The 26,912-nt window shown below is 32.5% G+C and overlaps 3 protein-coding genes across 4 annotated transcripts in view; all 3 read right to left on the bottom strand.

The window, feature by feature from the left end:
* LOC131955176 (angiopoietin-related protein 7-like) overlaps nt 1–21,987 on the bottom strand; it is a 123,213-nt gene extending 101,226 nt beyond the window's left edge. For both annotated transcript variants that reach the window (XM_059319184.1, XM_059319185.1), the window contains exon 1: nt 21,862–21,987. In XM_059319184.1, the coding sequence (XP_059175167.1) occupies nt 21,862–21,916 (55 nt within the window). In that variant the 5' untranslated portion in view covers nt 21,917–21,987. The remainder of the gene's footprint in view (nt 1–21,861) is intronic.
* LOC131955175 (angiopoietin-related protein 7) overlaps nt 1–26,912 on the bottom strand; it is a 273,399-nt gene that overhangs the window by 217,188 nt on the left and 29,299 nt on the right. The gene's annotated exons all lie outside the window — the stretch shown is intronic.
* LOC131955178 (angiopoietin-related protein 7) overlaps nt 1–26,912 on the bottom strand; it is a 61,462-nt gene that overhangs the window by 21,547 nt on the left and 13,003 nt on the right. The gene's annotated exons all lie outside the window — the stretch shown is intronic.

Raw genomic sequence — 26,912 nt, 5'->3', positions numbered from 1 at the left:
ACCTTTTTTTTTACTTTCTTGAAGATATATTGAGAAAGTCTTGTAATCGTGCAAAAAAAAAGAGATTTTTTGCAAATCTCGACACCTGTCTTAGTTGGAAAAACATAGTTTTGCAATCTTTTCCGTATGTCTGTGTGTGTGTATGTATGTGTGTGTGTTTGTGTGTGTCTATAAACACGACAACTTGAGTACCGTTACAGTTAGGTTGATGAAATTTCATATATAAGTATTATATCAAAATCGTTGAACCGTATTAACATTTGAGCTATTTCCGATAACCGAAAGTGGAACTTTTTCCACTTTGAATTTTTTCAAAAGACTATAACATGAGTACTATTTCAGATAGATAAATGAAATTTTCACAAGTAAGTAATAGATCTAATTCTCTGCCTTCTATCAAATTTTGAGTATTTTCCGTTGACAGGAAGTAGTAATTAAGGCTATTTCCGATTTCTTAAAAAAGCATGTGAATTTATTAAGTATTAATAATATTCCGCATTATTATACATATTTTATTTTGCGTTCGCTTGGTGTGCAGTTCTTTTTTCTACGAAATTCTGTTCTATATTTAAAAAAGTTTACGTCATTAAAAATGGATTAAAAATCATGTGTATTTCCCGAGTTGCCATCCCTGTTGTTTTATATAAGAATATTCGAGAAAGTTTAGGGCAGATCACTCACGGTTAATTTTTTCAACGTTATCTTTAAGTAGAAGACATATCCGATCCTTTACAGTCAACTTGTGCTAACACTCGCTGATAAACTCTTTTCTAACGCTACCTATCTAGCTGCCCGCAAGTCAATGGTCAGCTGACCGTCGCACAAGACCGGTCATCTCCTGCTACAGTTCTATTGGTTCTGCTTGACTGAACAATGTCTATCTGATTTACCTATTCTACCTGAACCACGCTATTCTATCTCTCGCCTGCTTGACCTCTGACCTATTTATAACTAGGGTCATCAAACTAAGTTAACTAAATACTACGTTCCAGCATGTTGTGTGCCATCTGTCCAGTTTACCCCTACTTAGCCTGTTTGTCTTTTTAAAAGTTTTTCCAAGCAGTTTTCTCTACTAGATGGATAGCTTTTCCAGCTAACACAAGAGGGTCCGAGAATCAAACGCAAGACTTTCAGATATGCTATCTACCATCCATGGCGCAAGTGAAGTAGAGTTCACCTGTTACTGTGACCTCGATATATGAAGAGATAGTGTGGTCAGCACTGTTCCCAGCTTCCTATACTTTCCCTAACCTGAGTCTAGTACCAATCAGAGTTGTGTGTACTCAGTCACGTTCTTTGGTTTCTGACTCGAGGTTTTCGTGTTTGCACTTGTTTGGTCTACCATACCATGGATCCACTGAACACTCTCCCCTCGCACCCCCTGAAATATACCTAAAAGAAGCTCTGCAGGTAAATATTAAACTGATTTGATCTTGATGAAAGATAGACAACAAAGTGCAGCATGTTTCAAGATATTTCCATTCGTTTTAAAAAAGCAGAAATACATTTTGGAAAATGTTAATAGAGATGATATGTTATGTTTTTCATCGTTTGCTTTAAAATTATGTTAATCCCATTGAAAGAGCAAAGTATATGCAATTAAAATGTCCATGTTTGTAACAAATTGACCATCAGTATACAAAAAGGCAGTGTCTAATCCATTTAGCAGTTGTTAAATATTTTTCAACAGCACCATTAAGAGTGGTATGAGAACACAGAAATGTTAAGCATTTTTCATGGTTACAAATTAGTACCTGACAGTTCATAGAAGTAGAGTTTATTTGTTTCTGTGACTTCAACAATATATAAAAATATTGTGTGGTCAGGACTATGCCCAGCTTCCTTTATTTTCCCAAACGAGAGGTAGTTATCCATCAGAGCTGGGTGGACTTAGGGACGCTCTACTGACTTACAAACGGATACGAACTCGAGACTTTCGTGTGTATTATTAGAACTATTTAATAGTTATTTAATAGATCCGTATAGAACTATACGTTTGAGCAATTATATTCTGAGTTTTGTTGTATTTCTGTAATCGATTTCATGTCGGAGTAGAATTTGATAGCATTGCGTGTTACGTTGTATGTGCAACCTGTTGCTGAATGCTAGCCATATTTTATACATCAATAGAACAAATTAACTTTATAAATGTTATAATCATTGTGCTTTATATACTGAATACAAAAATACGTTACTATAATATTCATAATCTTAGATCAGTTGCTGTAACAAGATAAGACATAAAAATAGCGGGTTTTTTTTTTAATTTAAAACTTATGGTGTGGTTGAATTGGAAAGAATCAAAATTTACTCATCTAACTGTTTTTTTTTTTATTTGAAGCTTATTGTAGAATTGAAATAAAACAAGAGTTTTAAAGCATTGCCTTATCGTTGTTATCAAACTATAACTCTGCGCTGTGGTACGTCTTATATATTCTAGCCACACAACACAACTGAAAATAGTGCATATTTAAAGTGAATTTTAATAATTACCTGTTTTGTTTATTATTTTACAAAGAAATCAAAATGTTATCTCATTTGATTAGTTTGTATTAAAGTATTTTTAGTATAGGCTACGCGAATTTTTACTATTATTTCCGTGGTGTAATTGGATTTTTCTTTTTTTTTTTTTACATCTAGAAACAAGATTATTGGTTTTTTTTATATTTTCTCGTATGTGATATATAATAAAAGTATTTTAATTGTGAAATAATCAAAAACGAGGATTTCACAAATCTCCAAGATTACTCGTCCTTGAGTCGGACTAAAAAAGAAAAGCGTCCCAGATAATTGGTATCTTATTAATTAGATACAATCAAAAATGTTTAAATATAATGTTTCAAGTGCTCTTTCCAACACTGGCTAGAAAAAGAAATGAGAGGAAAATTATAACAAAATATTGATTTTAGTCTTGAGAACATTTGTAAAGTTAGCACCAGAATAAACTTCCGTTCCGCTAGATCACAGCGCTAACTTACTACCACTCAGACAATTGAACTATAGATGATTAGGTTTATCGGCCTTCTTGATGTCTCGCAATCCTAAAATACACCAAATATCCCGATAGGGGTCGGCGAGGTCGAGTCGGTAAAGTTCATGGTTGCTGAAAAGTCTCGATTCGAACCCTCGGGCAGATGAGGCTCGTTAACTGGGGACAGCCACTCTTCTAGGAGAGATAACTCCAAAATCAAACAACTGCTGCCTTGTAGTTTGTTCTTAGTTGGACAAAGGCTATGGAAGCAAATCCAAAAAGAAAAGCAGGCTGAAATCGGAGTCAATGGCCTTTATGGCGCAAAACCAGTTGACACGTACCCTTAATTGTGATGGAGGCGTGGTCTAGTCGGCAAAAGCTCATGGTTGAAAATTCGAAGAAGTCTCGAGTTCAAACCCTCAAGCAGATAAAGCTCGATCCTTTCCTACACTAAAATTAAGAAGAAGAAGAAGTTACTATAAAAAATGTTTAAATATAATTTTTCAAGTGCTCTTTCCAAACTGACTTTAAAAAAACAAATGCGAGGAATATTATAACAAAACATTGATTTTAGTCTTGAGAACATTTATTGTAAAGTTAGCACCACAATAAACTTCCTTTCCGCTAGATCGCTTCGCTAACTTAGATGGTTGAACTATACATGATTAGGTTTACCGGCCTTCTTGATGCCTCGCAATCCTAAAATACACCAAATATCCCGATATGATCCGAGATTTTCCATCCTTCCCTACTTAAGAATACTTCGACTGTATAGACCAAGCGATCCTGGACAACTTTTCGCTAAGTGTATTATTAGGGGTCGCAAAATTATAAAGTTTATCTGAAAATACTTACAAGAGTTTATATATAACTGAACAGGGAGAGAGTAGAATGAAATTTTCTTTATATTGGTGTGTTGTAATTCTAATATTATTATATTTTTTTTTTTTTTTTTTTTTGGTAAGCCAAGAAAAAAAACCCTCAAAAACCTTCAGAATTTGATAATTGTATATTTTATTAAATAAGGCAGCATATTTGAAGAACGATTTGCCTGTATTTGTTTTTTCGAAAAACGAAAGTGTTTGTCACAAGATTATATATTTATGTATCCCGATTTCACTTTGACATCTCAGCTAATGCGGTTGTGTAAGATAATACGAAAATGTTTATTTTAATTGTATCGGCGTTGCTGTTCATTTGGTTTATAGAAAGAGCACCATCTGAAAATGTTAGGGAAAATTATTTTTAAATTATTGATCCTCACTTTGAGCACTTCGATCATGTTCGTTTGCAAAAAGTCAATATTTTATTGTTAGCTACGATTTAGTTCACACATTCTTATTTGCTACTTTCTAATAAACAATCAAATCGTAACTTAATTATTTTAATCTTGATACACCACGGATCTCTACAGAAACAAACATTTATTTAACAGAATTTCATTTAGCTTTGGACATATCGGTGTGTGCTAGGGGAAAGCGGGTTTGTCATCCAGAAAAAACGGGTAAAAAAAACTTCTTAAATAATGAGCCTATTTTATTTATTTGTTAATATATAAGTTAAGGTACTCAAGGGGAAATATTTGCATGCGTCAGGGACTCTAAAAATAACGGTTGCCATGGTAACGGTGGCCGTCTTGAAAAAGAACCTTTTGTGGAGTTCTAAAATTTCATTAACTAACATATATATCTGCCATATAATCATTGATCCTTCTTTTACTAACACTAATAGAGTTAGCTGGCTAGTTTGTTTTTTACAGAAAAGTCCCTGATACTTGCAATTATTTTCATAACTTAGATATACACAAATACATAAATAAAACATGTAAATTAAGAAGTTAAACACTAAGCAATTTTTTTCATTGTATACAAATGTACATCTACATAAATGTAATGCTGTGTGTGTAAAGTCGGCGAAATATTGAAACTATTGTCATGTATCGGTCAGTGTTAATACAAGTTTTTGTTTCCATATTAGTTTTATTTATAATTACGGCCTTCGTAGTTTCATCTCCACGTTGTCCAGAGAATCTCTGTATTCTGTTATATCAATCCAGATGATGCCTTTAGCAAAAGTTTTACTCGCCCATACACCGTTTACGTTTACTTCATGACAGCCGGTGTCATACCACCAGCCGCCTTTATAATTCTCAGCACAGTTTTCAGAACTGTTATCATTGTCCCTATCTAAAGTAGAAAAAGCCATTCCATTGTGATTACTAAAGCTGTCTGTAGCGTTGCCTGTCTTGTATGTAAACTTTATCCTATACAAATCTGCTTCATTTCCCACCGTCACATTACTGTATACGGCGTAGTAGGATTTGCCTTTATATTTCATGTCAAACGTCAGTTCACTGTAGCCCTGTAAATATATAAATGTATGTTTACAGTAAACATTTTTAAAGGTTACCACTAAAAATTAACATTTATTAATAACAAAGAGTTATTTTTTAATAACACTACAAATTCTATTTCACATTTCCCAGCGTATGTGATTTGGTGACGGCTGGGTGAGAGACGAACGTGTGAAAATCAGGCCATGAGCAATTCTGACATATTGAGATCACATTTTTTCTGTGACGACAAGACTTTTTGATTTGTCCACGTTGTTGAAGGTTGATTGCCAGAGTATGATGTATTATGTAAGTGGTTATATTGATAATTTGTATTTTTTAATGTAAGATTACATTTTTCCAAATGTAAATTTTAAATTATTAAATTAGTAAATTTTTTTTTTCATTATGACACTTATCCCTCTTAAAGACCACCATCAAAAGAGTGCTATTGCTTGATACCTACATACAACCAACAGCATTTAATAAATGAATGTAACATATGTCAATGTTAAAAACATTACTACTTTTTAATTTAAAGTTGTAACGTGCTAGTTGTGAAACAAATTATTCAAAATAAAATTGAAACGCACACTTTGTGTGAGATTTGAGATCCAGTCATTTCCAAGCCAATAATCTCCAGCCAAAGATCCAAAACCATTTTTGTAGTCGTTCCAGTTTCTGGTGAAATTTACTTCTCCTGCAATACGTCTCTGAAACAATTAAAAAAACCTACTATCTATACGTCTATTTTATACATATGACAATCACAACCTAAACTTTAAATTAAATAAAATAGAAATGTTTTTACTAATCCATAATATTCAATCGTTTTACCGATTTTAATCTGTTGACGGCTTTGTCAACATATACAACAAAAGAAGATAAAAAATTAGCTTTATATATTCTACAAGGAACTATAAAATAAACGTACTAGTTTAGTTAAATCTTTAGAAATTGTGCTTTTGTCGATAGATAGTCGGACTCTATTTGGTTCTTTTAAAGCTCTGCCCATATTTTTTTTCATTCATCACATGTAATTAATAATATAAAAAAACAATAAAATAATATTTGTTAACGTTTATTATTATTAAAATGTAAATAATTAGACTTGATATTAATACTAATTTGAGTTAAGGCAAATAATATTTAAAATGCTAGTCAATATGGAAAACATTGGAACAAAATGCTAAAAGTTAATGTTCATTATTTAAAATAAAAAAGCACACAGTACCTGTATAACAATCCATCCTCCGCCGTCTGTTTTGGTATCACACAAGGCCAGTTTTCTTTCATCAAGTTTAACAGCCGTTTGTACTAGGAGCCTTGGGTTATCGTTCCTGGCACACTAGAAATAATTGTATTAAAATTTATTTTTAAATGCTGAAAGATATATAAGAAAGATGAGCTGCATTATTTTCATCTGGCACATATACTCTGTATCACATATATTTATAAAATAAATTTTTCGGCTACAGGACATTCACCCCCCCCCCCCCCCCCGTTTTTAACCCCCGGAGAAATTGTAGGTGGGACATGTAGGAGGGTGGCAATTTTCGGGGTAATAGAGGTGGGGGGGGGGGGGTAGGAATAATGCCATGTTCCCAAATATTTCATAGAAACATATATTGTGCTAATTTAAAAACAATTATTTGTTAAACCTCATTCAGTAATAAAAATAATTTAGTTAAATGAGAATTTCTGAAAGCACAATTGTTGCCACTGTAACAATAGTTTCTTTGAAAAAAAAAATTTTTACAAGTACAAAGATATGCGAAAAACATTGTCAAAAACATAAAGTTTCCTGAAATATTATTTACCTGTTTTGTTAATTTTAAATTCATAGGATTATCGTAGTACTCGTCCATAAAACTTTGTAGACTTTTGTTGAGATCGGCTACCAATTGTAAAGTTGAATTAATATTCTCTTGTGTGACAGTTTTTGTATTGTTTGATTCCATCTCATTTAATCTAATACTGAGTTGCTCTGTTTGGTTCTGTGTGTTGGCTAACATTGTTTGGATTGATTTGTTTAAAACAGTCAAACTATTTTTATTTAAATCTATTCTTGAACTGAGTTTGTTTTCCATTATCTCTAGTAATTTATTTACATCAAGAGATAAATTCTTCATCGTATCACCCAACATTTCCTCAAGTGTAGAAGAACTGATCTTTTTATAACTGTTACTTAACTCTGTATCTGTTTGGCCAAAACTTTTGTCTGTGCTGAACTTATCGCCACTAGAATGTGACATCTGTAATGACATTGTCATGTCTGCATCTTTCAGTCTGTCTGGGTCTTCAAACGATTGGAGAAAATCGGCCATTGTGTCAACAGATTTAACATAGTCAGAAGTTTTAGCTTTCAAGTTCATTATAATAAAAGATTCACGTGATTTTCTTGGTAAACTTTCGGTCTGTTTCTCAATTCTATCAAAAGATCCTGTTGTATTCACATAATGTATTTCACACAGGAATGTGCCATTACTGCAGTATGAACTATTCGATAAATTAATATCCAATACAGTAAATGTTTTCGATATTTTTCCGTCTACTCTTGTTCCAGGAATTTTATAATCTTGAAGCTTTGAATCTGATTCTGCGATAGACGCCACCAAAATCTTCCCCTCTGGTTCACTGATGCTATAGACTGACATGTTGACAAGAGCTAATATCTGAGTGTCTTCTCTTATTTTTTCTGTACACTGGAGTTGTGCACAAAATAAATCCTTACCGTGGTAAAAATATTCTCTGTTCATCTCAATCTTTAGACCTGGAAATAAACAAAACACGGGCTCATTACTTAGAGTCATTTTTTTTTAAATAATCGAATTCGCTTAAATATCGTCTTAGAGTAAAAAGATTTCTAGCCATCGTTTTGACGCTGCTTGAACAAATAAAACTATTCAATGGCTGGTATGTAAGGATTAAAGCAAATAAATTCATTAACGTGAAATGTAGTCTATGTCTTGCTGATGGCTAAACTAAAGCAGCTTTTTGTCAATAAACTCTGGCTGTCAAGAACATAATTTCAAACAAAATTATAAAGCTGATATTTATTTTTTTAGAGCGTTGACCGAAAGACCTATTACCAGAAGTACACAGAAGTTCCAGAAATTCCTAAACCTTAGCTTGTAGAAAACAAAAAGATAATAGGAATATCCTTGCATTTTTTCAGGTTTTAGGAATAGGGAAGCAAAAAGAGTAAAGAAAATTAAAATGTATCTGTTTTAAATTGGAAAATAAAAGTATAAAAATTTTTTTTTCCACAAAACTCACTAATGCACTTATTCACGACATGATGTTGTACTTTTGTGTTAACTCAAAAAATATTTTTTTTTTTAAATTAATACCCAAACAGGTCAGCAACGAGTATCCTATGTTCGTATTTTGAGTTTCTGTTTGTGTTTGTTTATATATATATATATATATATATATATATATATATATATATATATATATATATATATATATATATATATATATATATATATATATATATATATATATATATATATATATATATGTATGTATAGGGGGGCCTAATAAAAAAATTTCGGGGTGGCCCTTTTTTTCTAGTTCCGCCACTGGTTTTATATGCTTAGTTGGTACATGAAAAGAAATCTTGCAAAAAAATGCGCCACTTTGCTGAAAAATGCTCCCCCTCCCCATCTGCGTACGCTACGGCATTTACCATCTTCAAAAAATATCTCGACGGGCTGTTGGACCAGCAAGCTGTTTAAATTAAACAGATTTACAAAAGTTCGATATAATGTCAACACTTTCTGGAGAATAGCACATAGCAACAGCTTATAGATTTCCATATGCAAGCAGCGTCCGATCGCAGCCGAAAGATTCTTATATGGAAACCACAGAGCAAAAGTCTGACCAGAAATATCAGGAGCAAGTACTCGAAGACAGGACATTATTGCTATCTGGGAAGATAAATGGCTTTTGTTAGGCTTTTTGCTATCTGGATTGATTCAATTAAATGTCCAAATATTATGAATTTATCGTTTAAAATGTGGGATGCTAGCAATGTTTCAAGTAGTGCAGCATCTCAAAAATTAAAACTGTTGAAACTGTTGCGCAACATATAAGACAAACAACCACAAACGGGTTACAAAACAAGACTGAATGAACACAAAGGCTCGTTAAAACTAAAATAATTTAATAATATCAACACTATCTACACCTAACAGTCTATTCTAAACACAAGATACACAAGCTAGTAAAACTACGATACAGTGGCTAAAAACTAGTATAGACCTGACCTGTACTAACCTTGGAGATCTGGACGAAACTGAGGCAATCACACACGTTTTCATACACCTTATATATCCTTTCATAAACTGGTACAAACCGGACTACTACAACTCACAATACGAGAACTGAACACGGACGAACGGGATAGGGTACCAAGTAGCCTACAAACAACATTCACCCCCATTCATCCACTTACTCGTTCACTACATTATAATTAAACAATATTATTATTAGATTCAATCATTTGAAATTCTTCCTGAAAATAAAAGGCATGTGGACTTACCTGTACTCGAAATGATATTTGATGTAATGAACATGTACAGCACAGGGAAAATCATCGTGGTAGTGATGATTTATAGATTACAAAAAGTAAGAAAAAAAAACACAAAACTTTACTTTAACGACATAAATCTCAACTAACGAAAGAGAAATGCGTGCTGGTTTAAATAGGGAGTTCCTGCTAAAAAATGTTTCGTACTTTTATCCGACTGACGTCAATAATTAAGATAGGGTAAATTAAATTCCCTTTTTCACTTGAGATATCTTTTCCAAACTATTAAGACTGCAATGGTGCACTTTGATACGTTTATCTTTTCCAGTGATGTTGTTACTTTTTATAAGCGCTCCGTGTCAAAACTCAAACATTTTGGCTACACACTAAAATCTGCTTGAATATTGAGTTTGAAATTACATGTAAAGATGCAGCATAAAGACTCTAGACTAGATAAAAAGTGATAAATACGATTATAGAATTAACGGCCACGAAAATAGAGCAGGTAATCATTGATATTCACATCGATCAAACAAATTTGGGAAAACACTTTTTTATGGGACGTGGGGTTTTAAACGTGCAGTTTATTGTCTAATCTTCAAACCGGCATACATCGATAATGAAAAATAAACTGACTAAGATATACATTCTACTTTAATTAAGCACATCTCAGCATGGGCTTGCTGATTTCATTTTTTTCTATTCTAAATATGGGATTTAAAAAAAATATCCTTTACAGAAGATATGGCTAATTTTGTGTTTATCGCATAAAACTTTCTTCGACGGTAAAACTGTACTGCAATCTTGTTTACTATCTCCCAGCTTCATTTGTTCGTATCGCCCTCCCCCCTCCCCCAACCAAGTTTTTCTCTAGTGTCTAGACACACCAACACCGAAAGATTACATAAAAGGGGATATAACCAAATCATTCTTTTTACTGACTTTACTGGAGTTGAGGGCCGTGGTCCAACTCTCTCGTGCTCTTGGTTTTGTATTTTACTGATGTTATTTTTAGTTACTGTAAATATTTTGTAACTCATGTAATTCTTAATATACCAATATTGCCAAGTATCTGATACATCTAATAAATGCGCATATAGCCTGCTATTACATTTAACCTACTCTTACGTGCTCTTGGATTTGTAATTTTTAGTTCACTTTTATGTACTGTAACAGTTTTGTAATTCATGTAATTCATATGTAAATATTACCAAGTATGTGATAAATCTAATAAAATGGACATAAACCTGCTCTTGTAGTTTACTTAGTGTTTTCTAGTAACATATAATTTTTTTATTACAGAAAACTGCGAGCTTTGAGTTGACCTGTAGCCATCGGACCCGCTCATTAAGTTTCTTGACGGCTACAAAACCCTTGCAAGACAAGTGGTCATCAGCCTGGCTATTTGTATCGTTGCTGCTAGTTGTTTCTAGTTACTGCAATTTTATTTAACTGCTCACGCTGCTTATGACTTAGTTCTCATGTTGGCAATTACTTACTTAAAATTATTTGACACACAGAATTCCATATCGTGAAGTGGCGCAGACCCTCCTTTCGGTTGAATTATATGATTCCTGCTAGTAGTACACAATTATGGTATACATGACTTATTGAAATTTATGTTTATTTTCAATTATCACGGTACAATTTACAATTAAGATATTTTTTACATATCATTATGTATTATGCTACCTAAACCGTTATAAAATTAAATAAATCTCTGTGCCACCTACTATTTGATAAAGCTTACTATAAAACATTGTTTCTATTACTTGCCTTTTAACAGAACCCACTTTACTACACTTTATCAATATATTCTTGTTACCGACACGCAGGTGTCTGATTACCTTTTGCAATTAATTAACCTTTTTTTTAAAGTTGTCTTTAAGTAATAAGACATATCCAATCCCTTACAGTCAACTTGTGTTTATCCTTTATCGCTTGCTACTTATTCTTATTCTTATTATATTCTACTAATTATAGACTATTAAAAGTATATACAACGATTATATAGATGGAACAACTTTTACACTCAGTGATGTCTCAAAGGAAAGAACAGACGGGTGATAGACTTTGGAATTTTTAAATATATCAGGTATCTTTATAAAACAGTTGTCAAAAATAAACACATTATAACATATTTATAAATTATATAGATTTATAAATTTTATTCTAAGTAAAGTTGTCACTTTTATTATTTTCTATAAAATTCCGGTATGATTAAAAAAAAATACTCGTGGGAGACAACAAATAAATAGCAAAATAAATATTTTTTAAAAGTGTTGAGCCCCCTGAATCGTTCAGAATCGAGATGATTTCGACAGCAGTTATCATTCTAAGAATCCACAGAACCTGACAAACACACTCACCAACACATTTAAGCTGGTTAAAAATAAGCAGCTTCTCAATGATAGTCATTATATACTATAACACAAATTTTAATATTGAATTTTTATTTCTATGTATATTAAATGTAGAAGACTATTGTGTATTACAAACCCAATAGACCTATGTCGTGAGATCGATACTCTAATAGGTACCTGAGTTGAGGACACTAAAATTGGCGGTTAGGTAGACAAGGTTCAAGTTCCATTGACTACAGGTGTTTTGAACCACAGGTGTTATGACCATAGGGGCTTTGATAATTAAGGCTGGACAAAAGCGGGGCTTTGATCATATGTGGTTTCACTAAAAGGGGTTAACCCTTAATAGGTACTGACATCGGGTGTTCTACATATCGCAGAGTGATTATACCATTCAGATGCCTTAGACTAGCAATACCAAATAATTTCAATAATTAAATAATTTCCTTCGTTTAAAAGTAGGCCTACATGGCTAGAGTGGATTAAATTAAAAAAAAACTTTTTTTACATCAACATTACTAAACGTGAGGGGAGCGTTTTGCGATGTATATTGGTACACCGTAATGTATACTATATATAATATGTTCTCGTCAAGGGGATCGCCTCTTTTTAGGTATATGCCTGGCACAGTATGTGGAATCAAACACAAATCCAATTCAAGAAGCATATTTCGTGGTTACTAACTAGTAAGTTCGTTTTCGAACCAGACGGTTCATAGAAGTAGGGTCACTGGTTTCTGTGACTCCGGCATATGAAGAGATAGTGCTTTTTTCCCAAACGTGAGGTAGGTAAAGACCATAGCTGGATGGACTCAGGGACGTTCTACTGACTTGCACTCGGATTTGACTTTCATGTGTATTATAAGAAATCCTTTTTTTTTTGTTTAATATAAGAGACACAAAGTAAACTTTTAGACAAAACAATCCATGTGAGCGGTTGTCTCAACTGATTTACGTCATTTTTACCATCAACGTTATTTTGTGGATAGCCTCATGCCGAACTGCACGACTTACTTCATTTATCCTGCATGTTTGAGCAATTAAATTCTGAGTTGTGTTGTAGGACTTTAACCGATTTTATGTCGGGGTAGTATTACATATAGAGATATTTAAGGTGAATTTTAATAATGACCTGTTTTGTTTATTATTTTAAAAACCTACACAAATGTTTACTTATTTAATTAGTTTGTACTAAAGTATTTTTATATTCGGGAATTTATGTCCAATCTTAAATGTCAGTTGTGAAATATAATTTCTTTTAACATCTATAAATAATTTTTTTCGTATACAATACTTCCATTATATACTAATAGAAGCATTATAATTGTGCAAAAAATGGAAATTGATGTTTTCACAAATTTCCACGTCGCGATGTTTTACACATCATTGAGTCGGAAAGGAAAAGGAAAAACTTTATATATTTTTGGAATATTATTATATAAATAGCAATAATGTTTAAAAACACCAATGGCTGGAAAAAAAAATTAAAATTCTCACAAAACATTGTTTTAGGCTTAAGAAGATGTGTGTGGTTTACACATGTATAACGTTTCGTTCCGCTAGATTACGGCGTTAGTTTACGACCAGTCAGATAGTTAACTATGCTTGAATAGGTTTATCTTCCATTTTAACAACTCACAATTTTCAAATACTTGAAACTATTCCAATATGGTCCGAGGTTTTCCTTCTCAAGACAACTTAGACTGTATTGACCAAACGATCCTGAACCCCTTTTCGCGACGTATATTCCGCCTGTATTTGTTTCCTCGAAAAACTAAAGTTTTTGTTACAAGCTTCTAAATTCATGTAGCCCGATTTCCGTTGTCATCTCAGCCATTGATATTATGTAAAATAATTCAAAAATGTTAATTTTAATTGCTTCGGCGTAGCCGTTCATTTGCTTTTAGAAAGGGGGATCTTCAACTGAAATCTTTTGGGAACCTGAGGAAAAAACACTTGATCCTATGTTGTCTAATAAACAATTAAAATGTAATTTAATTACTTTTACTCTTAACACTACTGGCCGTTTGTGTACTTGATAATATAATTTAACTCATCTTGTATCATTTTGTTTCTCCCGTTTCATAAGTATTTACGTAAAACTATTAACTCAAACAGTTTACAAATAAAGTAGAATAACTCAATATAAATAGATGTACATTTCAAAATTTATTTACAATTTTATCTAGCATGCATTGTTGAGATACACGACGGATCTCTACAGAAACAAACATCTAGTCAACAGAGAATGTGATTCAGCAGTGGACAGAGCGTCATTGGTTGGGGCAAAGCTGTTTGGTTGTTTCTTTTATTTCAACCTAAACATTAAGCAATAGTCTTTATTGTATAAATGTAAAGCTGAATGTGTAAAGTCAGCGAAATATTGTAAATTTCGCTTGTCAAATATAAGTCAGTGTTAATTCAATGTTTTTTTTTTTTCGTGTTATTTTTTTTGATAATCACGGCCTTCGTAGTTTCATCTCCACGTGCTCCAGAGAATATGTAAAGTCTGTTATACCGTACCAGTTAATGCCTTCACTACTAGCTTTACTAGCCCAAACACCGTTTACGTTCACACGATGACAGTCGTTATACCACCAGCCGCCTCTAAATTTCTCGGCACAGTTATCTGACGATCTATCATTGTCTCTATCTAAAGTAGAAAAAGCCATTCCATTGTGATAACTCAAGTTGTCTGTAGTGTTGCCTGTCTTGTATGTAAACTTTATCCTATACAAATCTGTTTCATTTCCCACCGTCACATTACTGTACACGGCGTAGTAGGATTTAACTTTATATTTTATGTCAAACCTCAGTTCACTGTAGCCCTGTAAAAAAATAATTTATAAATGTATAATTGTGTACCGCGTAAAGCGTAAGTGACTACCACTGTAAATCCTTTTGTATAGTTAAGAAACAGTTGTATCTATTTACACTTGTATCTATCTAAAGTTTTCTTCATTAATCAACATTAACATAAATTTTTTTTTTATACATGTGTCTGTTAGAAAAGATTAGACTTCTTAGCATTTTAATTAATGTGGCAAACGCTAAAGTAACAGCAGCAAATCATAGAACTATTCACGCTTTTTGTTTATAAGCTGTATGTCACAGAAACTGATAAACTCTATTTATCCGTCCACTTGGCTGATACAGCTGAAAGATCAAATTTACTTAACAGTTTAGGAACTGTTTGAATTTAGTAAATTATGAATTTTTGTATTAATACTCTTTTAAATGGCACTACAAGATATTCCCTTGTGCAATTTCTCAGGTTTTGGTCAGTTACACAACTTAGTAAAAGCTGGGTAGCGGTAAAAGCCAGGTCGAGAATATTTGTCATATTTGGCAGTGATGAGAAGACATTACGACATCAGAAATCAATTAAGGAATGTAACACTGATAATGTTATTTAACACTGCTTGTTTATTAGTTTTATTTATAGAATGCTAGTTGTAGAAGACATACTTTAATTAAGTTAAAAATAAAATTCAAAATTACGTTTTGTGTGAGGTTTGAGATCCAGTCATTTCCCAGCCAATAATCTCCATCCAAAGATCCAAAACCATTTTTGTAGTCACTCCAGTTTCTGGTGAAATTTATGTCACCCTTAACACGTCTCTGAAACAAGTTAAAACGCGAATATGTTTTACATTAATCTAAGTACGTTTGACAATTGAAACCTCAACATTGAAATTTTAAAATAGACTTATATTTCTACTAATCTCTACTATTGAATTGTTTTACCGATTCGTAAGTGTTGACAAGCTTAACCAACGGATATAAAAGGAAATAACAAAAAGTTACATATATTAGAAAATATAAAAGACAATTGATTAGTTGAATTATACAAATAGAATAATAATACATACTCAAATATTACAGAACTATGAAAATAATTACAAAGGGAGCAATTAAAAAATAATCTAACAACTGTCGTTACACAAGAATATATCACAAACAGATTATGGATTTATATGACGCACTCGCTCAAATAGTATACTTGGGTATAATGAGGTACAAACTATAGTTCATGAAGAAAATCGTTTAAAATAGAGCTGGTGGTGTCTGGATTATTAGGATTTTATTTTCATAAAAATAAAAAGTGTTGACGAAGTGTTGCCTAAGACTATGCTCCTTAGGAAAACGAAACGAATAGAAAAAAAGCAAATCATCGAACCCATGATGTTAGGTAAGTAAGTCTCAGAGCTTCGGCAGAGGTCAAGGCACACACCCGACTCATAGGATTCACAATCAGCTTTTGTCAATGTGGCCGATAACATTTTTTAGAAGGTTTTTGGTGAAGGCGCATTAAAAACTGGTAGGGTTCGGTATCTCCATCACATTAAAAACCACTGGTCTAGAGTGTAGTTTTCAAAAGATGCAAGCTTGTTTGGTATACCGTTGGTCGTGCCCTTAGAACAAATTCGATAATGGTGTATTACAGTTTAAAATTATTAGTTAGGTTGAACAAAGTAACAAATCATTAGCAGTCGTGGTGTTGTACCATTTCTTTATCGATTTTTGTCTAGTTGCCTTAACTATATGAAAATTGCAGTATTAAGACTGGTTATGAAACAAGCAACAAAAAATGATCGGCACAATATAATTTTTATGATGTATGTTTTACTAGGAAAATTGGTGCGCATGAATGCTTGTGCGGGGCTATATTGAACGACTGAAAGTGTGACGCGGTACGCAAGAAAGTGATGTTTGAGCATAGGATCGTTGTTGCCAGGGAAGTAGTTTAAAGTAGTTTTATCCTTGTAGTCTTGTGATGATGCCATATATGTATACAAGTCTTAATATATTTCGTACAAGTCGTTTCATGTATTAGTATGGTGGAATAAATACTAGAGTCTACTAAAGTCGTTCTATCAAGTCATTCGTGTGATTTGATGTCGTCGTGCATTGGGATGAACTAGTGAACGGCTAGACAGAATAAAATCGTAGTGTTGGACCCTCTCACTGCTATCTGCGGGGTACATAGAACCTAGTTATAACAATACTAATTTATATACAATATATCTAAATTTTCGGCAAATGTATCACCTTTCGCCCACCATCTCCTACAGTATTCTAGTTTACTGATCGGATAGCAATATAAGAATAAGTGTTACTTGCTTCTCTTCAATACAGTGATCCAGCCAATATGTAATTTAATGAAATAAAACTATCTGACAACCCTCACTTTCAAGTTGAGAGAATCGTTAGAAATTTAAAAACAACTAGTTGCGTAATTTCTTAACAAAACTGGCTAGTGAAATTGTACATTTAGGCTTAATACCATTGGATTGTATTCTAAGTGTTGAACGGTTTTTCTAATCACCGTTCCGTGTAAATCTTTTCTATTTACATTGGCTAAAAAGCGCGCCAGCCACTATTTTAAAAGGATTGATTTCTTTTTTTAAGTGTTGAAGGTTTTCTACTCACCAATCCAGTATACATGCTAACGATTTTATTAAGCAAAAAAGCACATCCCTCCCCTTCCCCCCCCCCCCCTTCGCCCTGCACCATCTTGATTAGTCATTCTCGTTTTTATGGTTAATCAATCATACAATACGATTTAATACAATTGGTTTCTTTTGTATGTGGTAACGTGTAAATTCTTAAGATTTTCCTAGGAAAAGCTGGAAAGCAGTTATTGTGGATCACTGCTTCTAAAGTTTATATGTTTTACAATTAGACAATCAAGGTAGAAAACACATAAATCATTATGTACAGACTTGTAGCCATTAAATTTCTTAACTTAGACTGTTTATAATTAAAAGCTGCAGCATAAAATCAGCTTTTAAATTGTTTTCCACACCTCTTGCGTTCCCGTAGGGTTGGAGTCAGGAGAGACCGCCCCCACCCCGCCCCCTAGCTACGCCTCTACATTGCACGTCAATTAAATTTGGCTTACATTAAAAAGATTTTAAAAACTTATTCATAAAAAGTTTATATAATATTATGTACTTAAAAGAGTAAATAAATAAGTTTCTTTAAATATATAATAGTAAACTGCTATATAAATAACTAAAAAGAAATGATACAGGTGTCATTATCTATTTTAAGCACTTGTTTAACTGTTTGTACAATATTTTCAATTTACTAAAAACCTAATCCCTAAAACAGCTAAACAGATGTTGTTATGGTACGTTTTCTTTCAACATATTTGGAAACTGAGCCTATGTTGATAAATTGTAAGAAGAAAGAAAAAAGAAAAAGAAATGATACAGGTGTCATTATCTATTTTAAGCACTTGTTTAACTGTTTGTACAATGTTTTCAATTTACTAAAAACCTAATCCCTAAAACAGCTAAACAGATGTTGTTGTGGTACGTTTTCTTTCAACATATTTGGAAACTGAGCCTATGTTGATAAATTGTAAGAAGAAAGAAACGAATAATAGTAATACTCAATCTTTGTAAACGTTATTTATTTGGAAATAGTTAAACCTTATATTAATTCGACTTAAAATTAGGGCAAATAACATAAAATATACTAATCAATGTAGGAAAAAATGAACAGAAAGCTTATAGTTGACATAGATTATAAAATGATAAAAGCTTTCATTACCTGTATAACAATCCATCCTCCACCGTCTGTTTTGGTATCACACAAGGCGAGTTTGTTTTCATTTAGTTGGACTATCATTTGTTCTGGTAGACTTGAGCTTTTTTTCCTGATACACTGGACATTGAGAAATTAATATTTAGTTTTAAAACTAGTCGTTTAAAGTAGTATATTAGTTCACACAAAGCCATTGCATACTTCAATGGGAATAATTTATTTTTACATTATTTTCTGTTAAAACACGTTAAATTGTTTGAAGTTAAATGAAAGCTCAATTAATACAAAGTTGCATACTTGTTTCTTTCAATAAAAAAAACTGTTTAAACTAGCAAGCTATGTAAACACATAAACAAAAATGTAAAATTTCCTGTAGAGTAATTCACCTGATTTGTATATTTTAAAAACAATGCAAGATGGTTGAAATCGTCTTTAAATTCGCGTAGAGTTTTGTTGAGACCGGCTACCAAATTTAATGTTGTATTAATATACTCTTCTTTTATTTTATTTCCCATTTCATTTAATCTGATACTTAGTTCTTCTGTTTGGTTCTGTGTGTTGACTAACTTTGTTAGCACTGATTCATTTAAAACAGCAAAACTATTTTTATTCAAATCAATTTTTGAACTGAGTTTGTTTTCCATAATCTGTAACGTTTCGTTTACATCATGAGTTAAATTCTTTATTTTATCATCCAACATTTTATCATCAAGGGTAGAGGAACTTATCTGTTTATAATTGTTATCTCTTGGATTAAAATTTTTGTCTGTGCTGAACTTATCGCCACCAGAATGTGACATCTGTAATGACATTGTCATGTCTGCACCTTTCAGTCTGTCTGGGTCTTCAAACGATTTGAGAAAATCGGCCATTGTGTCAACAGATTTAACATAGTCAGAAGTTTTAGCTTTCAAGTTCATCATTAGAAATGTGTCACGTGATTTTCTTGGTATACTCTCTGTATGTTTCCCAATTCTATCAAAAGATCCTGTTGTATTTACATAATTTATATCACATAGGAAAAGGCCAACATTACAATCTGAATGATTCGAGAAAAAGATTTCCAATTCAGAAGATGTTTTCGATATTTTTCCTGCTACTCTTGTTCCAGCCCTTTTATAATCTTGAAGCTGTGAATCTGATTCTGAAATAGACGCCACTAAAATCTTCCCCTCTGGTTCACTGATCCTATAGACTGACATGTTGACAAGAGCTGATATCTGAGTGTCTTCCCTTATGTTTTCTGTACACTGGAGTTGTGCACAAAATAAATCCTTGCCGTGGTAAAAATATTCTCTGCTCATGTCAATTTTTAGACCTGGAAATAAAAAAATACATTAATAAGGATGTTGGCATTGTTTGGTTTTTAAACCTTATAAGAAAAACTATAGGATTTGTGTGATGTTAATGATTTAAGTATTTTAAAGCAAAATTTAAGACAAAATATATAGCATGTAGCTGATTGGTGTTGCGGAAAATAAGCTTTAAGACAGCTGTAAAGTCTGGACTTTATATGTGGAGCACATACTCGTAGAAATACTGCCACTTACACATAAAAATACACAACTTTCTGCAAGCCTGAAAATTATATTATTAATACATTGGTCTTATGGTGTCAGCAATACAAATCTATGGAGGCGGTCAATACAACGGATGGTCAAATAATAAAAAAAAAAGAACTGATGGCGATGGATCGACCACACTATCAGGAAACCAGCATCCAGCATCACCAGATAGGTCTTTTTATAGAGCTGACTTAGCAAAGTTAAAAAAAACCCCTTCATTCCAGAAATACTCGGAGAAGGGAAAGTCAAAAAAAAATGTGATGTAACGAGGGACAAATAGATACTGAGGTTTAGGATCGGTATTCTTGAATATGTTTTACTTGCGCCAAATCCTCTGAGTAGTGAGAAAGACGGGAAAAATTTATAAATGCGATTAGATTAGTATGCCAAATGGAGGCTTACCCCTATGAAATGGAGCCTCCTGAGAATTTTAAATTAATTTTAAAATTAGATGTGTTTATATTTAAGTGCAACATCTCAACAATTATTTTATTCAAAAGGTCCGAACAGAAATGCGAATTAATAAACCGGGCGTGGTGATTTCCCCTAAACTTTCTTGTAAATTACATTTTGAACACAGAATGGAATCTAATAGAAAAAAATGCGCTCGAAAATAAACACAAATTACGTGTGTATAACAGAGCCAAGATTTTGAGCTTTTATAGAGGAAACACAGCTTAACTCTTTTAAAGTTGATTATACATCTAATTCAGCCAAACTCACGATGCTGTGTCATCGATTATCGACTTTTGTGAAAGATTTTCGATAAATCGGTAAGGAAATAGCGTAAAGTAATACTTCTGTTCACCTGAAATCATTTAAGAGTTTATAGCATCAAGACCAAAAGGATCGTTAATCTAATTTTTCAATTTTGCTAATAAGCTGAAATTGTAATCAAGTTATCGATATTTTTTAAACAGAAATCGATGCAAGTAAAACTTCCAGTCATTGGAGTTTACTTAAAAATTGTTAGAGCTTCAAGTGTACGATTTTATACTTATATATGAATATTCATCTACCTAACTGATACGGTACTCAAGTTATAGTGTTTACATGGAAACAGAATAAAGTTCTGCATCCGTTTTCTTTTAAATCGTACACAATTTGAAGGGTACTTAAGAAATCTGAAGTGTAGTAAGTGCAACATTCGGTTCCGGAAAACTATCAAACTTTGATCCAAAACTACAAAAATATGATATAATTCTTATATATGAAATTTGTTAACAAATTTGAAGCGGTACTCAAGTTATCGTGTTTACATCAGATACACCGACAAACAGACAAAATTAAAAAACAACTGTATTTTTCTGACTTAGTGAGATGCTAAAGTGTCAATTTATTTATTTATTTATTGCACGTTCTCAATACTTTGTATGCCACAAAGTAAATATGACGATTTACATTTTAGAAAAATGTTTTTTGTTTTCTAGATTCAGAGATGTTTGTTTTCACATATTTGAATCTTGTGAACTCAAGAATGTAATTGATAATTACCTTTATTACTGTTAAATAAAAAAAAAATTAGCATTCAAATCTTACCTGTACTAGAAATAATATTCACAGCGATGAACATGTACAACGCAGGGAAAATCATTGTGGTAGCAATGTCCAATTATTCTAAATAAATAAATAAACAGAATATTTTGTTTTAAAAGCCAACTTCACTTTGACGACTGCAATCTCAACTAACGATTTGAAAACGTGGGCTGGTTTTATAGTCATTTTGTTTTCTTCTTTATTTTTTCAACACTATCCTTCTGACGTCAGTAAACTAAAAGGGGTAAATTGGATTTATTTTTAACTTCCAAATTCTTTCCTAAAATATTTACCCCCCCAAAGAGCCAAACCCTGGTACACTTTTAGATGTATAATTTTCTTCACATAGACTTTTTAACTTTTTTTACCACTCCGTTCTTTGCCAAAACTCAAATGTTTCGCTTACACAAAAAATGTAAAAAACTAATTTAAAAAATAAAATTCTGCATGTAGTTGGAGATTTATGTGACAATAGTGCGCTTAAACAGCTTTCGTCGAGATAAAATGGGAAACAAATCACGTAGAAAAGAACTTTAAAACGTAAATTGATTTAGCAAAGGCAAAAAAAAACATTTTGTAGAAAATCAGGGTTTAAAGCTTGCGGGTTATAATACAAACTTCAAACCTGTTTACATCGTTAGATGAAAATAACTTACTGGTGCAAAATATTCTACAGTAAGCAATTCTCAGCTTGTGGTTGTTGTTTACAGTAGGTTTTTTCAAAGACATTTTTTAAACGTGGGGTAAATTTTTTTTTTATATTTCCCATACTGTAAAATGAATTATGTTCACCTCCAAACACATTTTTCTTTTCGTTATAAGTTTTGTTGATTTTTTAAGAAATGAGACCAGGCCCAGATGAAGTACGTGCTGGCAGAGAGCATATTGTTTTGTGCAAGTAAAATTTTATATTTTTTAGGATTCACACCCAGACTAGAAAATGTTTAAAGGTTATTTATCAACAATATTAGAAGAATAATATTGTTGGAAGATTAGGCTGATTGGTATATTTTGTTTCAGCTATAGTTAAAAAAATGTTGACGTGATTTAGCCACTTTAGGAAAACAAAATGGAAATATTTATTCACAATGCCGTTTGTGTCACATAAAAATACATGCAAGCTCTACCAGATGATGCCACTTTAGAGCATGAGTAAGAGACGAGATCGGTGAACTCTACATGAGGAAGTTGATCCCTAAGATCAATGAATCCTGAGCCATTAAACCCTGTAGGCATTGACCTACACTTTGCTTTGTATTTTTTACATTCTAGGTGCATTTTAACACAAACCTTTTAGTATTGTATTAGCATATTTAAAGTAAATTCCTTATCATATTTCTTATCCTAACCCTAAGTCTAACACTATCAATATTCGCAACAGTCAATATATTCTAAACTCTAGTCTTGTCATATCCTTAGAGCTATTATGTTTCAAGTTAGTTATGTATAATTTAAGATTGTCCTTATCAAAACAAACAATCATACATGTGAAGACAACAGAACATATGATCGACTAAAATAAATGTATAGTTCCTTGTGGATCAAATTAGCTAATTATTGAGTCTAATCAAAGTTCCTTGCTGATTAAATTATTTGTTGAAACTAGTCATGGTTTCTTGTTAATCAAATTACTTGTGGAGTCTAGTCGAAGTTCCTTTCTGATTAAATCACTTGATAAATATAGTCATGGTCCCTGGTTCATCAAATCACTTGTTAAGTCTACAGGAACAATCCAAGAAACAAATACAAAAGATTTTACTAAAATAATAACATATAAGCTCAATTTTTATATTGGAACTTCTAAACGTGTATACAATGTCCAGCTGAGTAAGCTTCATTGTTTTCTGAGGTTGTATCGAAAGTGCAAGTCATCAGTATCGGCATGTGTTCAGAAGGACGAACATTTTTCAATTTTTCATTCCGTATTTCAATTTAATAAAATCAGTGTAAACTGATATAACATATTTTTAATGTCGAAGAAGTGTGATTTTTTTCTCTTCGTGCCCAATTTAATAAGAAAATAAAAAATTACCTAACATTTGCATCATCATCATCATTATCATATTTTCTCATAAGTTCCCAAGACACATTGGGCAGGTGAGGTAGAGTTCATCAGTTTCAGGGATCTCGGCCTTTACTTATCCTAACGTGTGTTAGGAACTCAACATAGATAAACTGTCTCAGTAACGTTTTACAGACTTGAACTCGGATTCGAACTTTCGGGTTTAAATCCTAGCTCTCTATCGCTAGGCCACGTTGTCCCAAAATCCATAGTGCATTTATTTTATTTAAACTTAAACTTATAATTCATTCTCTACGTCATTGCGTTATTTACGCAAATCCTAAATATATCTACTAGATAGTTTACATGAGACCCAACTTTAAATAAACGATGATACAACAAATTTTCCAAGTCGTATTTAATAGAGTTGTTTCCCTTGTAAAGATCTCAGCGCACCCGTGCATCACAAAATGTAACCACTCAATGAAGTAAACGTTGTGAATATATTATATTAATTAGCTTATATCTCATGTGTTGAAATCTAGTGTAACGAATTCGCACGTTTTTATCCCATATCCATTATAATCCTTATCAACCACGATGCAGTGTATGTAGATAAATTAAGCAGAGGGTAAGTACCAGTAACCGTGATAATGTATTGACTATATATTACTATAATAAGGTTGAGTATTACTTACAGATTCATCATTTTTAAAGAGGGTTTTCTTCTTTTGGTTAGTGGTAGGGCTAAATTTTATATTCTAATGTTGTTATACATTTTCAAATGTGCTATTTACGTTTTAACATCTAATAGTGTACACACCAGTTTTCTGGTTTATGAATTTTAAAAAAAACCCACACAAAGACTTAATTATATGCAGTCATCGGATCATTGGAAGTTTAATGTGTTTCATTAAGACCAGGTTTTCTCTTCGGTGTGGGGGTGGGGGGTGCACATTTAAAAACGAACATAATTTATACTTTGTTTTTCTATTTCGTCCGCGGCATGCGGTGGAAGTGCTCCATAGGAGGTGGAGGGGGAATCGATGCCTGGAAAAAACTCTAATTATAACTAGAGTCCACCATTGTTACTGTGTGGTTAGACCGAGGAATTGATCATATTACATTGGCTGTCGTGACCGCGTCTATAGGTACACACTGGCCTCATGGCCTAGGTCCATGGCTTATGGTCTTGTCATTGTCTCAGCAGTGATGTAGAGAGATTATCTTAACTTTAGAGGAAAATATATATGGTGGATAATTATTCGCCATTAGTTCAATTGATCGCTCTCGTTCAGATTCTGTCCTGTGAATAACACTGAGCCCACCCAGCTTTATTTTGTACCTGCCTTAGTTAAGGAAAGTAAATGAGACATGACATAGTGCTTACCCATGTCACGGATACAGGTGAACTCTACTTCATCTGCATCTTGAACTACCATATTTGGTAAAGCTTGGTTGTTGTTTGCTTTAATACAAAGCAAATGTGTTTATTGTGATGTTGACTAAATATATAATCTCTCAAATAATCTGTTAACATTTTTTTTAAATCTTGTATTGGTAGCCTAGCAATATGGCTGTCGGTAGCTGTGTCTTCTAATTTGGTGTCCTCGTTGTGGATTTAGGCAGTTTCTCTTGACTTAAAATATGGCGGATACCTGAGTGTAGCGCTGATAATAGACTGGTGAATAGCATAAAAACATTTAAACACAAAATTATTATTTTTTCATTTGATACAAATGTAGTTGAGTTGCTTCCCTTATTAAAGGGATATAAACAATAAAATAAAATTTATGTAATATTATATATTGTTACGTCCCCTTCCCATTTCGGAATTCGTAAACAAGAACAAATAATGATTAAACACAATTAGCTACTTTTTCTACACGTATCTGATACGATAAAAAAATACAACAACTATCATTAATACCGCCACAACTTCTAACACAATAAGCAGAATACGAAAATACGAGGTCCTTAATGTGACTACCCTATTTGTCCCTAACGGTAAATTCTAGTCTAAGTCTACAGACATCCCGTGGGCTCGCCACGAGATATGTCTCTGTTGGTCTACTAAGCCTGCTCTGTCCTAAAATAATCGAGTCCACCTTCTAGTGTATGGGACTGACTGAGTGGCGTAGCGGCAGAGTGCTGGACTGCTAACGCCATTTAGAGGGCCCACAGCCGACCATAATCATTTTTTTTATAGTTAAAAAAAATGTCTTGCATTTTTGACTTGATGGTTGTTTTGTCGGCAAAATGTTTTGAAAAAAGACCATTAGATATTTAGACGACTTTTGCTTCTTTATTGCTTTGGTTAGGGGACCACAATCCATTGCAATTTTACAATGTAAAATGTTAATTTATTTGTATTGGTAGAACTACTATTCTGTATTATCATGTAGGTATATTCTACAAAAATAAAAAAATGATATAATTTTTAAAAACTTCCGTTGTATGTACGTTTACTTATTTTTGTTTTGGGGTCATCCGTAAATGATGTCACGCTTTTTTTTACGATTGTTACCCCCCCCCCCCCCCCACCACATCGTCATAAAAAGCCAGACCGTCCCTCCCCTATCGTTTTTGTAAATAACAAATAGATCTACTACACTAGTGATGTTATACAGTAGTTAACCCATGATATTGCGTAAAATAACTATACAAGAGCTGTAGTGTGAAAGATAGACAAAAGTTTAAAACACTTCCATGACTTATTTCCCTTTTTTAAATAGTTACATAGGGGTGCCCATAAGCACCTTTTAATAGATTTGTACTAAACAAATTAAAAGCTATTCTCTTAATTACTATTTTTTTTAAATACATACTAAAGCATGACATAATATAAAATGGAAACGTATTTAAAATAAAAATAAAAAAATAAAAAAAAAATTCATAAAAAACGTTTTAATAACAAGCTTTTATGTAATGATGCACTAAAAAGTAGAAAATAAATTATAGACTACTATTGAAATAACTATAAAGAAAAGCGTGGGTCACTTAAGTATCTATTAGATACCTTTACTAATGTTAAGGAAGACACCCACGCTTT

The sequence above is a fragment of the Physella acuta genome, unplaced genomic scaffold, assembly GCF_028476545.2.
Source record: "Physella acuta isolate Inbredline_101_S28 unplaced genomic scaffold, ASM2847654v3 ptg001058l, whole genome shotgun sequence".
Taxonomy (NCBI): domain Eukaryota; kingdom Metazoa; phylum Mollusca; class Gastropoda; family Physidae; genus Physella; species Physella acuta.
The sequence above is the reverse complement of the archived record's forward strand: the minus strand, read 5'-3'. Positions and strand labels throughout refer to the sequence as shown.